At 69.2% G+C, this 14,658-nt stretch overlaps 3 protein-coding genes and 1 long non-coding RNA gene across 10 annotated transcripts; 2 read left to right on the top strand and 2 right to left on the bottom strand.

Annotated features, from left to right (window-relative positions):
• Positions 1–155: 155 nt before the first annotated feature.
• On the bottom strand, positions 156–3,853 carry LOC142823539 (decapping and exoribonuclease protein-like). Of its 4 annotated transcripts, none has more exons than XM_075914683.1 (7): positions 3,733–3,853; positions 2,560–2,951; positions 1,653–1,882; positions 1,342–1,555; positions 993–1,128; positions 740–834; positions 156–324 (listed from the first exon to the last, which is right to left on the bottom strand). In XM_075914683.1, exons 1-7 carry the CDS (start codon positions 3,784–3,786, stop codon positions 198–200), a joined length of 1,248 nt encoding a protein of 415 aa, XP_075770798.1. In that variant the 5' UTR covers positions 3,787–3,853; the 3' UTR covers positions 156–197. The 4 variants fall into 4 exon arrangements, with proteins under 4 accessions (XP_075770798.1, XP_075770799.1, XP_075770800.1 ...); XM_075914684.1 differs by lacking the exon at positions 3,733–3,853 and adding an exon at positions 3,525–3,680; XM_075914685.1 differs by lacking the exon at positions 3,733–3,853 and adding an exon at positions 3,554–3,642.
• Positions 3,679–8,626, top strand: WHR1 (winged helix repair factor 1). 3 transcript variants are annotated; one of them, XM_075914689.1, is made up of 8 exons: positions 3,679–3,813; positions 4,289–4,394; positions 4,947–5,092; positions 6,503–6,598; positions 6,685–6,824; positions 7,128–7,225; positions 7,302–7,449; positions 8,170–8,626. In XM_075914689.1, exons 2-8 carry the CDS (start codon positions 4,292–4,294, stop codon positions 8,405–8,407), a joined length of 969 nt encoding a protein of 322 aa, XP_075770804.1. In that variant the 5' UTR covers positions 3,679–3,813; positions 4,289–4,291; the 3' UTR covers positions 8,408–8,626. The 3 variants fall into 3 exon arrangements, with proteins under 3 accessions (XP_075770804.1, XP_075770803.1, XP_075770805.1); XM_075914688.1 differs by lacking the exon at positions 3,679–3,813 and having other exon boundaries at positions 4,161–4,394; XM_075914690.1 differs by lacking the exon at positions 3,679–3,813 and having other exon boundaries at positions 4,167–4,394; positions 8,268–8,626.
• Positions 8,433–9,559, bottom strand: LOC142823541 (uncharacterized). Of its 2 annotated transcripts, none has more exons than XR_012898728.1 (2): positions 9,368–9,559; positions 8,433–9,169 (listed from the first exon to the last, which is right to left on the bottom strand). It is a non-coding gene; the product is annotated as an uncharacterized LOC142823541 (long non-coding RNA). The 2 variants fall into 2 exon arrangements; XR_012898729.1 differs by having other exon boundaries at positions 9,320–9,381.
• NEU1 (neuraminidase 1) lies at positions 8,863–14,292 on the top strand. Its single transcript, XM_075914687.1, has 6 exons — positions 8,863–9,147; positions 10,695–10,887; positions 12,409–12,671; positions 12,870–13,052; positions 13,384–13,603; positions 13,941–14,292. The coding sequence occupies exons 1-6, from the start codon at positions 9,064–9,066 to the stop codon at positions 14,162–14,164; spliced, it is 1,167 nt and encodes a 388-aa protein (XP_075770802.1). The 5' UTR covers positions 8,863–9,063; the 3' UTR covers positions 14,165–14,292.
• The last annotated feature ends 366 nt before the right edge of the window (positions 14,293–14,658 follow it).

The raw sequence follows: 14,658 nt of genomic DNA, 5'->3' as shown, positions 1-14,658 counted from the left end.
TGGCTGGTCCCACCTCCCCGGCCAGGGGCGGAGACTGTAGCTCCACCCCCAGTAACCTCTGACCCCAAAAAGCAACCTTTTGGCAGAGCTGACCTTTCACCCTTCCACTCTCCGGGGTCATGACCTCTGACCTTGCCGCAGACGGGGTCAGGACCTTTAGGACACAGGGACACCTGCCCCACAGTCTTTATTGGTGCTCAGGCTGGGCTGCGGCGGCCGCCCATGGCCTCCACGTACCAGGCCGGCAGGAAGACGTGCTCCGCGCCCCGGTGCCGGGTGCAGGACACGGGGTGGCCGGGCTCCCAGGCAAACAGGTGCACGAGCCTGGGGACAGAAGGACGGGTGACAGCGGCAGCCAGGACGGCGGCATCCTGACTCCCCGGGGCAGCCTGCACCCCTCCAAATCTTACCCCCTAGCCCCACCCTGGCGCCTGCACCCCCCGCCCCCCCCAACACCAATGCTCAGCCCCAAGCCTGCCCCCCACACACCGCTGTGTCCACGTGCACCACTACGGATGGCATGTGTCACGCTTCACCTGCTGCAGGGTGCACGGCCCCAAGTTCATTCTGCACAGGGGGGTGTGAAGTGGTAGAGGAACGTCTGGCCAGGCCTCCTGGGATCCTGGCTTGGGGGGGGCTGGAGGGGGGCAGGGAGTCGGGATTCCTGTCTCTCCCAGCTTGTAGGGAGGGGCAGGGGGAGGTGAGTAAAATGAAACAGACTGTGGACTCTTCTACTCACTGGGGGTCATCTTCTGTCACCACCCGCTTGAGGAAGGCCAGGAAGGCCTCGCAGAAGTTCATGCACACGGCCGGCTTCCAGCAGCCTTGCTCACCCTGTGGGGGAAGGGAGCAGCTTTCAACCAGCATAGAGGTGGGACGAGGGCCTGGCACGCGAGGAAGAGGCAGGGGTGCGGGAGGACAGTGGAGCCGGGAGCGGGAGGGGTACCACAGAAGAGACGCGGGGGGGGGGGGGGGGGGGTACAGCGGCTCACCCGGATCAGCGGGAAGATGTTCATGGTCTGGAAGGTCTCCAGGCTGGCCACGGTGCCGTCGGGGGCGCGGAAGCCGGCTACGATGCGGGAGACGCCGGGCAGGAAGGACTGTGCCCACCACTTGATCAGCTTGTGCCTGGGCAGGGGGAGGGGTGTCAGCCTCAGTTGCTGGCACCCCGGAGCCGCCGATCCAGCCTTCCCCGCCCACGAGGAACCAGGCCTGGCCATAGACACTGGCCGCCCAGTGCCTTTGCGGTATCCGGCTCCAGGGAGGGTGTGGCTTGGGGCACGGAGGCCACGCACCCCAGGGGGCAGGAGGGTGCTGGGCTGGGGAGGGTGGGCGACACACCTGTAGAAGATGCGGCGCTGTGCCTGGCTGTGCATCTCCTTGCACGTCTTGAGCTCCACGTAGCAGGCGGGGGGCGAGGGCCCGTGGGGGTCGGTGCAGTCCACCTCCCCGGCGAAGAGCAGCGAGTGGGGGCCCAGCCGCGTGCGCACCACCGTGCAGAAGGCCTCATTGGTGTTCACCACGCCCGTGGGGTCCGGGCTCCCGTCCGGCGTGTCTGGGGGTGGGGACAGCACAGGGCGCCTGGGTTCTCTCCCTGGCTGGGAGGGGAGCAGGGGCCAGTGGTTAGAGCGGGGCGGCTGGGTTCTAATTACCGGCACACATGTAGTGCTCGAACTTGTAGCCCATGTAGGCCAGCTCCTGCAGCATGTCGGAGCGCTGCTCCCGCTGCTGCCGGGCCGCCGGCGTCTCCACCTCGCTGACGTACAGCGTGCCGCGGAAGAGGCTGACGGCCAGCAGCCAGCCCTCGTGGTTCTCGTAGGGCGTCGTCAGCACCTTGGTGAGGTGCCCCCGCCAGGTGATGAAGTCAGCGTTCACAGGGCGCCTGCAGGGGAAGAGGCAACGGGGCCACATGCCCACCATCAGTAGTGTTCAGAGTTAACATAAGAACGGCTGTACTGGGTCAGACCAAAGGTCCATCTAGCCCAGTATCCTGTCTGCTGACAGTGGCCAGCACTAAGTGCCCCAGAGGGGGTGGACTGAAGACAATGATCAAGCGATTTGTCTCCTGCCATCCCTCTCCAGCCTCTGACAGACAGAGGCCAGGGACACCATTTCTATCCCCTGGCTAACAGCCTTTTATGGACCTAACCTCCAGGAAATTATCTAGCTTCTCTTTACACTCTATTATAATCCTAGCCTTCACAGCCTCCTGTGGCGAGGAGTTCCACAGTTCCCTGTTGAGCTGAATGGGGTCACATGAGGTGCCAGGCGCTGGGCACATGCTCTGTTGTCCCCCACACCGCACCAGCCCAGGGTGGTGTTCCTGTGGCACTGGCCCCGCCCCCTATCCCAAGGCTGAGCCAGGCATGTGCCAGTAGATGAAGGGCAGAATCCAAGGTCTCCCCTGCCCCCCACCTGGTTCTGCTTGGGTGCTGGCTTCACACTGACCCCTGCTGGTTACCCCCAGCTGCTCCTATCCCACTGACCTCCACCCCCAGATCAGTGGTGGCCCAGGTAAGGGGATGCTCCACCCCCGTGTCCCCTGCCTCTCCCGCGCACCCCGTGGTGTCGCCCTCAGCCCGCAGCCGGTCCCGCTGCCCGGCCACCCAGCGCAGCAGGTGCTCCAGGCCCTCGCGCTGGTCCTCGTCCCGCCGCACGTAGCGGTCCTGGTAGCCGTGGCGCAGGTCGAAGGGGGGGTCGGGGCGGTCGGCGGGGGGCGGGGCGAAGTAGCGCAGCTGGCGGGCGTCGGGGTGGTAGCGGCGCTCGGCGTCCAGGGAGAAGCGCCCCAGCTCGGCCGGCTGGCGGTAGAAGGGGAAGGGCCCGTCGTAGAGGGCCGGCTCCGCGGGCAGCGTGGGGGGGCCCCAGCGCCCCCGCTTGGGCGAGGCCCCCGGCTCCTGCGCGACCTCTCGGCTGCTGCGCTTGGCCGGGCGGGCGCCGGGCTCCATGGCGGCCTGGGAGGGAGCGAGGGGGTGAGACCCGGAGCCCGGCAGAGGCGCCCCCCGCCCAGCCCCACCCAGCCCCCCCCGCCAGGCCCCCCCCGCCCCTCCCCCTGCCCCACAGCCCCCCCCTGCCCGGCCCTCCCCGCCCAGCCCCACGGCCCCCCCCAGGGGCCTCCCGCCCAGCCCCCCCACCCAGCCCCACCGCCCCCCCCTGCCCAGCCCCCCCGCCCAGCCCCCCCCCGCCAGGCCCCCCCCGCCCAGCCCCACCCAGCCCCCCCCGCCAGGCCCCCCCCGCCCAGCCCCACCCGCCAGGCCCCCCACGCCCCCCCCTGCCCGGCCCTCCCCGCCCAGCCCCACCCGCCAGGCCCCCCACGCCCCCCCCTGCCCGGCCCTCCCCGCCCAGCCCCCCCACCCAGCCCCACGGCCCCCCCCTGCCCAGCCCCCCGCCCCCACGCCCAGCCCCACGGTCCCCCCAGGGGCCTCCCGCCCAGCCCCCCCCCCGCTCCACAGGCCCCCCCCGGCCGGCCCCTCCCCCAGGGGTCCCCGCCCCACAAGCCGAATCCGTCTCCCCGTCCGACCTCTGACCTTTCCCCTCCCGCTCCCCCGTCGGTGACCTTTGACCCCCGGGCACCCACCTGACGTCAACCGAGAGCGACTCGCCCTCCCTGCCCCTCCCCTGCGCAAGCGCGCGGCCCCGCAGCCACGTGACTCCCGCGGAAGCTCCGCCCCCTGCCAGCCCCCCCCCCCCCGCCCTTCCCGCTCCGAGCCCCGCTGACGCCATCAGCGCGGGGACCTGCTGCCGCCGGGCGCGCGGCCGGGAAGAGCGAGGACCCCCGGGTGACGTCATCGGAGGGCGCCGGGAACTCTGCGCTGGGTAGGGAGTGGAGGCGGTGACGTCATCACTCCGGGACGGGGGGAACCTGGAGGGGGGGGCCAGGAGGGGGGAAGGGGACCTGGAGGGGGGCAGGAGGAAAGGGAGGGGGCCAGGAGGGGGGAAGGGGACCTGGAGGGGGGGCAGGAGGAAAGGGAGGGGGCCAGGAGGGGGGAAGGGGACCTGGAGGGGGGGGTAGGAGGGGGTCAGGAGGGGAGGGAAGGGGACCTGGTGGGGGGGCAGGAGGGGGGAAGGGGACCTGGAGGGGGGGCAGGAGGGAAGGGAGGGGGGCAGGAGGGGGGAAGGGGCCTGGAGGGGGGGCAGGAGGGAAGGGAGGGGGGCAGGAGGGGGGAAGGGGGCAGGAGGGGGGAAGGGGACCTGGAGGGGGGGGCAGGAGGGGGAAGGGGACCTGGAGGGGGCAGGAGGGGGACCTGGCATTGGGGGGCTCACTCGGTGCCGACTCTGCCGCTCCCCCCAGCCCATGGAACGCCGGCGCCAGCTGATCTCGCACACCCTGAAGGCTAAGAAGCGGCGCCTGCAGCCAGGACCCGACCCCGGGGACGCGGCTCAGCCGGAGACGTGGGGTGAGCAGGGCGGGGCCCGGACGCCTGGGTTCTCTCCGGCTCTGGGAAGGGAGGGGCTGGTGGCTAGAGCTGGGCGCCAGGACACCTGGGTTCTCCCCGGCTCTGGGAAGGGAGGGGCTAGTGGCTAGAGCTGGGCGCCAGGACGCCTGGGTTCTCCCCGGCTCTGGGAGGGGAGGGGCTAGTGGCTAGAGCTGGGCACCAGGACACCTGGGTTCTCCCCGGCTCTGGGAGGGGAGGGGCTGGTGGCTAGAGCTGGGCGTCAGGACGCCTGGGTTCTCCCCGGCTCTGGGAAAGGAGGGGCTGGTGGCTAGAGCTGGGCGCCAGGACGCCTGGGTTCTCCCCGGCTCTGGGAAGGGAGGGGCTGGTGGCTAGAGCTGGGCGCCAGGACGCCTGGGTTCTCCCCGGCTCTGGGAAGGGAGGGGCTGGTGGCTAGAGCTGGGCGCCAGGACGCCTGGGTTCTCCCCGGCTCTGGGAAGGGAGGGGCTGGTGGCTAGAGCTGGGCGCCAGGACGCCTGGGTTCTCTCCTGCTCACCCTGTGTCGTTGGTTGGCAGAGGGCCCCGGGGCGGTGGACTCGGCTCTCCGGTATCTCGCCTCCCTCTTCCCTCGCCAGCTCTTCGAGGATGCGCTGCCCCCTCTCGTCTTGAAGCACCAGCTCTACAGCCTGGTGAAGGACCGCACGGCCGTGGACAGGCACCTGGTGAGTGCCCCCCCACCCCAGGGCACCCGTGCACAGCAGACCCTGGGCCCCCCTAGGGTGGGACCTCCTCCCTCACATTGCCCCCTCTGGAGTGTAAACCCTGAACGAGACTGTCAGGCGTGGCAGGGGGAACTGCACGGTGTGCGCTGGAGACATTCGCCCCCTCCCTCAGTGCGGAGGAGGCCATGCCCTGACTCCACCCCGAAGTGCGGCTCCCGCTGGCTGGTGTAGACACCACAGCGCCCAAGGTCATGGCTACGAAAGGTCGGTTGTCGGTGATTACGAGCGACAGCAAACAGGTCAGAGCAGGTTACCGAAGCGACCCGATGTTCAAACCAAGCGTCCGACATAGGTCGAACGGGAATGGCAGATCCTCCCCGGCAGAGCTGCTACGAGCCGGCACCGGAGCCTCAGGGCGCTTCGCTGCCTTTGCAGCCAGAATGGAATCTCAGAAGCTCGTTCACAGGCTAGAAGTCCCTTCTGTCTGGGTCCCACGCTTCCTCCGGGTCAGCTCTTGTTCCCCAGACGTTCCCGGGAGCTCCCTTGGCTGGGGAGTCAGCGAAAAACCACCATGCGGCCGTACACGGCTGATAGCACCTGGTGAGAGCCCTTCACCTCCCAGCCTCATTCCCACGCCCGGTTGTGGAAACACACGGATGGAGTCCAGCGCCGGGTGACCGGTCGTGTCCCAGCGGCCGGGAGTCGGAGGCGGGGGAGAGACGCTCTCTGGCCAGTTGCTCTTTCCAATGGCTGGTCGCCTTTTGCCTAGTTCGGGTTCACCCGGTGCAAACCCATCTGTAAAACTTTGACATTGTCGGGGTTCCCCTCGATCCTGCACCCCCATAGCAGCCAGAACAGTCTCCACCAGCCAATAAACAGAGAGGGGTTATTGCTTCTCCAGGATACAGCCCAGCACCGCCGTGATGTGGCTACAGGAGTCAGGGCCAAGACGCCTCCAGCCCCTTGGGTTAGGGGTCCATCGCCCTCTCAGCTTAGTCTGTTCCCCTCATGTTTCCCAGCCAGAAACTGCCCCTGCCCCCAACACTCACTGCCTTTGTTCAGTCCCTGCCCTCAACAGGTAAGAACCAATTGAGTCCTTGTCTACATGACCATAGGATCCTCAGGTGGCCCTCCCTGCTGTGCAGCGCTTACAGCTACAGGCCAGTAGGGGTCACCCACAGCCCAAACGCAGTGTACAGCCTCCCACTAGGTCACACAGACAGCTCCCTTCAGGCCGGGCGGTGGTGAGTTCACGCACACAGGGACCCATGGTGCTCAGCATAGGCCAGCGTTTCCCACGCGCGCTCACAATGCGCCGTGCGTAGACCCGCCAATGCTAGACACAGTCTCATGGCTCTGACCCATGGGGTGCAGTGTCCCCCACAAACACATTAACCCTCCCCTCCGCAGAGCCGGCTGAAGGATGAGGGGCTGGTCCGGCTCTTCCAGCTCGGATTCGACACGGAGGCCTTCGGGGTGGTGTTCGCTCAGGACTACGTGGCCAAGGTCAGGTTCTGCCCCACCCCCAGCCGTGGGAGGGTGGCCCCAGGGAGGGCCTGGTGTGGGTAACAGGTCCCCCCGTCTCCGCCCAGGTGCTGCAGTCCGTGGAGGGGAAGGAGCAGGCCGGGACGGTGCGCAGGTTCCTGCAGACGGCTTTCACCTCCTGTGCCGACGTCAGCTACGAAAAGGGCCGCATGCTGAGGGACTTCGGCTTCCAGGACCACGACATCACGTGGGTGGCTGAGGGTGCGGGGGGCAGGGGGACGCAGCCTCCCAGAGCCCCCGGCCCAGCCGCATTCCCCCTCTCGCCCCAGCGCCCCCTTGGTGTTCTATGCGGCTGTTCCCCACCCCAGAGGGGGCGCATCTCTGTGCTGGGCAAGGGGTTCCCCTATAACTTTCCCCACGTGGGACTGGGGGAGAAGTCCCTGCGTGCCCAGCCCCAGTGCCCCACCCCAGAGGGGACGCATCCGGATGCCGGGTCTCTGGAGCAAAGGACACTGAGGTGAGGACGGGTCTCTTCTGTCCCCTCTCCCAGGCTGCTGGTCAGCGCGGGAGTCCTGACCGTCCGGGACGCCGGCAGCTGGTGGCTTGCGGTGCCCGGAGCCGGGCGCTTCGTTAAATGCTTCATCAAAGGTTTGTGTGGGCACCCGCCCCCCCAGCCAGCCCCTGCAAGGGAGACAGGCCGACTGAGCCCTCTCTCCCCGCCCAGGGCGCAAGGCCGTGCAGGCCATGATCCAGAAAGCCAAGTACAAGGAGGTTTTGCTGTCGGACCTACAGAGCCGCCGGGCTCCCCGGGCCGTGAAACTGGGGCTGCCCTATCACATCCACGACCTCATCGGGGCCCAGCTGGTCGACTGGTATGTCCCCCCCAGGCTTCCAGCACCGCCCTCCTGCCAGCTCTAACCACTAGCCCCCACTCTCCTCCCTGCGTGGGGGAGAGAAGCCAGGTGTCCTCGCTCACAGCCCCTCCCCCTGCACTAACCACTAGCCCCCACTCTCCTCCCAGCACCTGGGGGAGAACCGAGCACCCCTGAGTCCCTGCCCTCCTGCTCTAACCACTAGTCCCCAGGAGGAGACAAGGGAGAAGATGTGACTCTGTTTCCACCTCCTTTCTGGTGGGGATGGGGGGGGGGGAGAGAACTGACTTGGTTCCGTTCCGGGGGGTGCCCCCCCCGCTGTGCTGCCCCGCCCCTCCAGGGCCACCCGGGGAGTGGGGAGTCACTGTGCCAACTCCAGCTCAACCCGGCCCCAAAGAGCAGACAAGGGCGGAGACAAGGGGCCCTGGGGTGACCTAGACTCTCAGGTTCCTGAGGGGGCCCCCACCCGTGGGACAGCCCCTTCTCTCCCTCGGGGTTCAGCCCCTCCTGGGACCGCCCCGCTCTGAGCCCCCAGCCGCCCTGGCTCTTATAAGGCTGGGTTTTGTTCCCCTCTCCCGGGTGGCCCTGGAGCCTGCGGGAAGGGCTGGACAGCCGGTGGCCGGGCTGTCGGCTTTGCGCGTCCCCTGCTGGGGAGCTGTGCAGGCGCGCCGGGTGAGGCCGGACCTAGCTGGGCTCACGGCCTCTCTCCGTGTCCCCCAGCGTCCCCAGCACCTCCGGGACCCTGCTGGGGGGCTGTGCAGGCGGGCCGGGTGAGGCTGGACCTAGCTGGGCTCACGGCCTCTCTCCGTGTCCCCCAGCGTCCCCAGCACCTCCGGGACCCTGCTGCGCCTGGCCGACCCCTGACCGCCGGAGAGCCGTGCCAAGGACTGACGGACGGACGCCGGGGCTGGACTTTCCCAGCATGCAGTGGGGGCCTCTTTGGCTCCAGCCTGTTTAATTTATTTTGCTGATCCATGTTTGGAGGGGGGGGGGGGGGGATCAGACCCCTCCCAGGGGCCAGCGTCCATCTCAACAGCGGGGGGCTGCCCCTCTGTGGGGTGGAGGAAGGGGCCCAGTGGAACTTTGGGGGGCGTCCCCATGGCGATATGTGAGTCCCGCCCCCGGCGGAGCACCGGGGCCCAGGAGGCCAATAAATGAAGGTTTCTTTGCTCTCTCCGGCTTGGGGTCCCTGCCCATCCGGGGTCCCGGGGGAATGGGGGGGAGGGAACCAGGTCTGCCTGGCAGGCGAGGGGTGGGGCAAGTGGCTGTGGGGCAGGCAAGGGGGCAGCAGGGCTACTGGGCCTGTCACTAGGGGCTGCCCCCCTTCCACAGCTGAGGGAAGCCCCAGGTGACCTGACTGCCAGCCCCTCCCTCGCAGCCCCCCCCAAACCGCTGGGGGTGCTGCCCCTTTAAGAGAGGAGCCATGGGCGGGGCCAGAAAACCTGTCACGTGAGGGGGGCTTCCATCACGCGGCTCTGTATCCGGACGGGTGCCCCTCGGCCAATCGCGCGCCGGGGCGGGGTCACGTGACTCGCCCCGAAGTTGCTACATTGTATCGCGCCCAGCTGGGGCGGCCGGCGGCTGTTAAAGGGGCCGCGTCCCCCTCCCCGCGCCATGGGGCGGCCCCGGGCCCTGCCCGTCGGGGCGCTGCTGCTGCTCGGCCTCTGCGGGGCGCGGGCCTGGCGCTCCGCCGAGCAGGTAAGGCCCGGGGCCCCCCAGCCTGGGCACCCCCCCCAGGGACTCACCCCCCAGCCTGGGCACCGCCCCAGGGACATCCCCCGGGACCTCCTGGGCACCGCCCCCCCGGGCATCTCCCCCCCCCCGGCACCGCCCCCCAGGGACTCTTCCCCCCCGGGCACCGCCCCCCAGCCTGGGCACCCCCCCAGGGACTCACCCCCCCCGGGCACCGCCCCCCAGCCTGGGCACCCCCCCAGGGACATCCCCCGGGACCTCCTGGGCACCGCCCCCCCGGGCATCTCCCCCCCCCCGGCACCGCCCCCCAGGGACTCTTCCCCCCCGGGCACCGCCCCCCAGCCTGGGCACCCCCCCAGGGACTCACCCCTCCCGGGCACCGCCCCCCAGCCTGAGCACCCCCCCAGGGACTCACCCCCCCGGGCACTGCCCCCCAGCCTGGGCACCCCCCCAGGGACTCACCCCCCAGCCTGGGCACCGCCCCCCAGCCTGGGCATCCCCCCCAGGGACTCACCCCCTCGGGCACCGCCCCCCAGCCTGGGCATCCCCCCCAGGGACTCACCCCCCCCGGGCACCGCCCCCCAGCCTGAGCACCCCCCCAGGGACTCACCCCCCCGGGCACCGCCCCCCAGCCTGGGCACCCCCCCAGGGACTCACCCCCCCCGGGCACCGCCCCCCAGCCTGGGCACCGCCCCCCAGGGACATCCCCCCCCGGGCACCGCCCCCCAGCCTGAGCACCCCCCCAGGGACTCAACCCCCGGGCACCGCCCCCCAGCCTGGGCACCCCCCCAGGGACTCACCCCCCCGGGCACCGCCCCCCAGCCTGGGCACCCCCCCAGGGACTCACCCCCCCAGGGACTCACCCCCCAGCCTGAGCACCCCCCCCAGGGACTCTTCCCCCCAGGGACTCGCCCCCCCGGGACCTCCTGGGCACCGCCCCCCCGGGCCTCTTCCCCCCCCGGGCACCGCCCCCCAGGGATCCCCTATGGCACTGATAAACCCTTCCCGGAGACCCCGATCGCCCCTTCCCTCCCTGGAACCAGGTACCCCGAGTCCCTGCCCCTCCCAGGAAGCAGATGACCCCTGCACCCCCCGGCCCTGGGCACCGTCCCCTCCCCCCAGGAAGCCAGCCCATGCCCCCAAACCTGGCTCCCCTCAGCCACGGGCCACCCCCCCATTCCCTCTCACCAGGTAAAGCTGCCTCCTACCCCCCCCAAGCATCTTCCCCCCTCTAGGTCCTGTGTCTGCCCCACTGGAAACCCAGACTTCCCCATTCCCTGGGGGAGGGGGCGGAGCCCTGCCAGTCTACTGCCCGCCCCCTTCCCACCCTGCCACCTAGCGCCGCTATGGGGCAGCCTCGCCTGCCAGGGGTGCGCTCCCCCCCCCCCCCCGCTCCCTGCCCTCTAGTGCCACCCTGTGGCCATGGGGCAGCTCTGTCGGGGAGAGTGAAGCCCCCCCACACCTAACCCGCCCCGCTCCCTGGTGCCCTTCCCAGCCTCGGTGGGGGGACTGTGCCTGACCGCCGGCAGGGCCCTTAACCCGTCCCTGTGCAGGTCAGTCCCCTGGTCACGCTGGAGCAGCTGCTGTGGGTGAGCGGCGGGGAGATCGGCGAGGTCGACACCTACCGGGTCCCCCTCATCGCGGCCACCCCCGGCGGCAGCCTCCTGGCCTTCGCCGAGGCCCGCAAGTTCTCCTCCTCCGACCTGGGGGCCAAGTTTGTTGCCTTGCGGCGCTCCACAGATGGAGGTGTGTGGGGAGAGAGCCCGGGCTGTGGGGCGGGGGTGAGGGGCACCAGCAGGGCTGTGGGGTGGGGATGAGGGGCAGGAGTGGGGGGTACTGGCAGGGTCTGTGGGGCAGGAGTGAGGGGCACCAGCAGAGATGGGGGGCAGGGGTTGCAGAGCTAGAGTGAGGGGCACTGGCAGGGCTGGGGGGCAGGGGGCTGTGGGGTGGGAGTGGGGGGCACCATTGTACACGTCCATCATCAGGCAGTGTCCCTACTGGGAAGCCTTCGCCCTCCGATTGATCTCCATACGCAGGCAGCCGGCAGGAGCAGCTGCCTGTAACTGACCCGCAGGGCGTCCCACCCTCCCATTCCCTCCGTGCCACGTTGCCGGAGCGTGGCCCCAGGCCGTTAGGAACGGGCCCCCTGGCCCCACTCGCCGCGGAGAGAGGAACAGAGCGGGAGGTGGTTCCAGAAAACACGGCTTGAGCCTTTCTCCCTGGCCGGAGCCGGCTGGGGAATTGGCCCCCGTGGCAGCGTCCGCGCCTGCCCGCCCGCGTTCTCCACCACGTTAATTACCTGCCCAAAATCTGCTGACGTGCCCAGGCTCAGGCATGACCTTCTTAATACAGGCAGTCACCTAAGAGCGGCCAGGCTGCGTCAGAGGAACGGTCCATCCCGCCCCGTGTCCTGTCTGCCCCCAGTGCCCGGTGCCCCAGAGGGAGCGAACAGAACAGGGAATCCCTCCTTGTCACCCATTCCCAGCCCGACACCATCCCTGTCCAGCCTGGCTAACAACCATCAATGGTCCCATCCTCCATGCATTGATCTAGCTGTTTTGTGAGCCCTGTGAAAGTCCTGGTCTTCACCACATCCTCCGGCGAGGAGTTCCGCAGGTTGACTGTGTGCTGCATGGGGGAAAAAAACCGTCCTTTGGTTTGTTTCAAACCTGCTGCCTGTTAATTTAATCCAGTGACCCCTAGTTCTTCTCTCTTGGGAGCAAGTAAATATCTTTTCCTTATTCACTTTTTCCATACCAGTCATAATTTCACAGACCTCTGTCATCACCACCCTCCTTAGACTCCTTTTTTCTAAGCTGAAAAGTCCCAGGCTTTGTAATCACTCTCCACGTGGGACCCGTTCCAAATCCTGAATCATTGGTTGCCCTTTTCTGACCCTTTTCCAAGGCCAAGAGAGCTTTTTTTGGATGAAGCGACCACATTTCCATGCAGGATTCACTCACACTCACCCCTGTTGCCTCTCATCCTTTCCATCCATGTGTGGAATAATTTTATGTGCACCTAGCTGCGGGCACCACCCGCCATTGTGTCACCCCCAAATGCCCACCCTCACCTCGCTGTCGGGGCAGTGCCCAGGGAAACTGAGGCACGCACCCGGGGTTACCAGAGGACAGTAGATATCTCAGCCACAGCACGAGGTGAACAGGGGGGCAGAAGGTGGCCCCCTAAATAGTGTCCTGCACCAGGCGCGGTGCGATGCCCTGCCCCAGCCCCTGTGACCCCGGCAGGGCCGTCTCTCCCGCCCAGGTGCCACGTGGTCCCCCAGCACGTTCATCGTGGATGACGGGTCGCGGGCGGACGGGCTGAACCTGGGGGCGGTGGTGGTGGACCGAGAGAACGGCACCGTCTTCCTGATCTACGCGCTGTGCGCCCACAACGGGCAGCCCTGCGCCTCCAGCACCATGATCATCCGCAGCCGGGACGACGGCGTCTCCTGGAGCTGGCCCCGCAACCTCTCCGCCGAGATCGGCCTGGACAAGTTTGCCCCGGGGCCTGGGCTCGGCGTCCAGGTAGGCCTCCCGTCAGCGGGGCGGGGAGCTGCCTTTGGGCTTGTCGGGGTGTTCTACTCGGCTGTTCCCCAGCGCTCCGCCCCAGAGCCAGCTGCATCGCCACACCACACTCCCCCGGTAGCCCTGCCCCAGAGCCAGCGCTGGAGGAGGGGGAGTGTCCCTGGGTAACATGCCCCCCTTCTTCTCCCCCGGCCTCAGAAACGCTACGAGCCCCACCGGGGGCGTCTGATCGTCTGCGGCCACCGGACACTGGACCTGGACGGGATCTACTGCCTGCTGAGCGACGACTACGGGGAGAGCTGGCGCCTGGGGGGGGCTCTGCACGGGATCCCCTATGGGAAGCCCAAGTTCACCAACGACTTCAACCCTGACGAGTGCCAGGTCAGCGGCCGGGACCCCGGTGTCTGGGGCAGGCCCCTTCCAGGGCGCAGCCAAGGAGGGGAGGGGACCCAGGTGCCCGGGACAGCCCCCCCCCCAACTCCTGGGGCCCAGACAGGGAGGAGAGGGGCCCAGGTATCCAGGGCAGGCCCCCTCCTCTCAACTCCCAGGGTGCGGACAGGGAGGGGAGGGGACTCAGGTTCCTGGGACAGCCCCCCCAGGACCCAGACGGAGGGGAGGGGACCCAGGTGCCTGGGACAGCCCCCCCCAACTCCCAGGGCCCCATGGCGAGGGCCCCAGGCGCCAGGTGACGCTCTCCCCCCGCCCCGCCCAGCCCTACGAGCTGCCGGACGGGTCGCTGGTGATCAACGCCCGGAACCAGAACTTCTACCACTGCGCCTGCCGCATCGTGGCGCGGAGCTGGGACGGGGGCGAGACCCTGCCCCCCGAGGCCGTGACCTTCGACCCCGTGCTGGTGGACCCCGCCGTGGCCGCGGGGGCCGTGCTCGCCGCCGGGCTGGTCTTCTTCAGCAACCCGGCCCACCAGAGCCTGCGTGCGTGGGGGCGGGACCAGGGAATGGGGGGGGCACATGGGGGGGCAGGAGGTGGATGCGGGAACTGTGGGAGGGGGCAGCGGGCTGAGGACATAGGGGGTCTGGGCTAAGGGCAGGTGGGGGTCAGGGGACACAGGGGGCTGAGCTAAGAGGCGTGGGGGGGCCAGGGCCTCGGGGCTGGGGCCGGTGGAGGGCAGTGGGCACATGGGGGGCTGGGCTGAGGGCACATGGGGGGCTGGGCTAAGGGTCTTTTGGGGGATGGGGCTGGGGCAGGTGGGGGACAGGGACTTGGGGTGGGGGGCCCCGGTGTATTTCACCCCCTTTGTCCCCCCCCCAGGTGTGAACCTGACGCTGCGGTGGCGGGCGGCCGAGGACCCGGCGCACTGGCAGCGCCCCCTACAGGTCTGGCCGGGGCCCAGCGGCTACTCCTCCCTGGCGGCGCTGGAGGGGGCGGGCGCCCCCGGGGACCCCCCCACCCTCTACCTCATCTACGAGAAGGGGCGGAACCAGTCCATCGAGAGCATCTCATTGGCCAAGATCAGCATCTCCGGCAGCCTCTGACCCCGCCCCCACCGCCCTGCCCCCCTCCTGGCTGCACCCCCCATTCTCCCCCCCCCCCCCCCCCGCCTGCCCCTCTTTATTTATTACCCTCCCTCCCCAGAGGCTGCCGGCCCGGGAAGCGGCTGCACCAAGGGAGCAATAAAGGAAACAAAACTTAATCACCCGGCTCCTCTGCTGCTAATTGCCCCGGGGGCACCATGCGGGGAGTGAGGATGCGGCAGGGGGGTGGAGTTGCGGGGGGGCTCGGGGCGGGCTGCAGGGCGGAGGGGATGATGCCGGAGGCTGAGGATGGGGTAGGGGGGTGGAGTTGCGGGGGGAGGCGGGGGCGGGCTTCAGGGGGAGGGGGATGCAGGGGGGATGGGGTAGGGGGTGGAAGTGCGGGGATTGCGGGGGGGGATGAGGAGGGGTCGAGGGGGTGGGGCGGGTTGCAGGCGGGGGGGATGATGCGGGGGGCTGAGGATGGGGTAGGGGGGTGGAGGGGCGGGCTGCAGGGG

This window comes from Pelodiscus sinensis, unplaced genomic scaffold (assembly GCF_049634645.1).
Source record: "Pelodiscus sinensis isolate JC-2024 unplaced genomic scaffold, ASM4963464v1 ctg142, whole genome shotgun sequence".
Lineage (NCBI taxonomy): Eukaryota > Metazoa > Chordata > Testudines > Trionychidae > Pelodiscus > Pelodiscus sinensis.
This window is presented reverse-complemented; position numbering and strand designations above follow the sequence as displayed.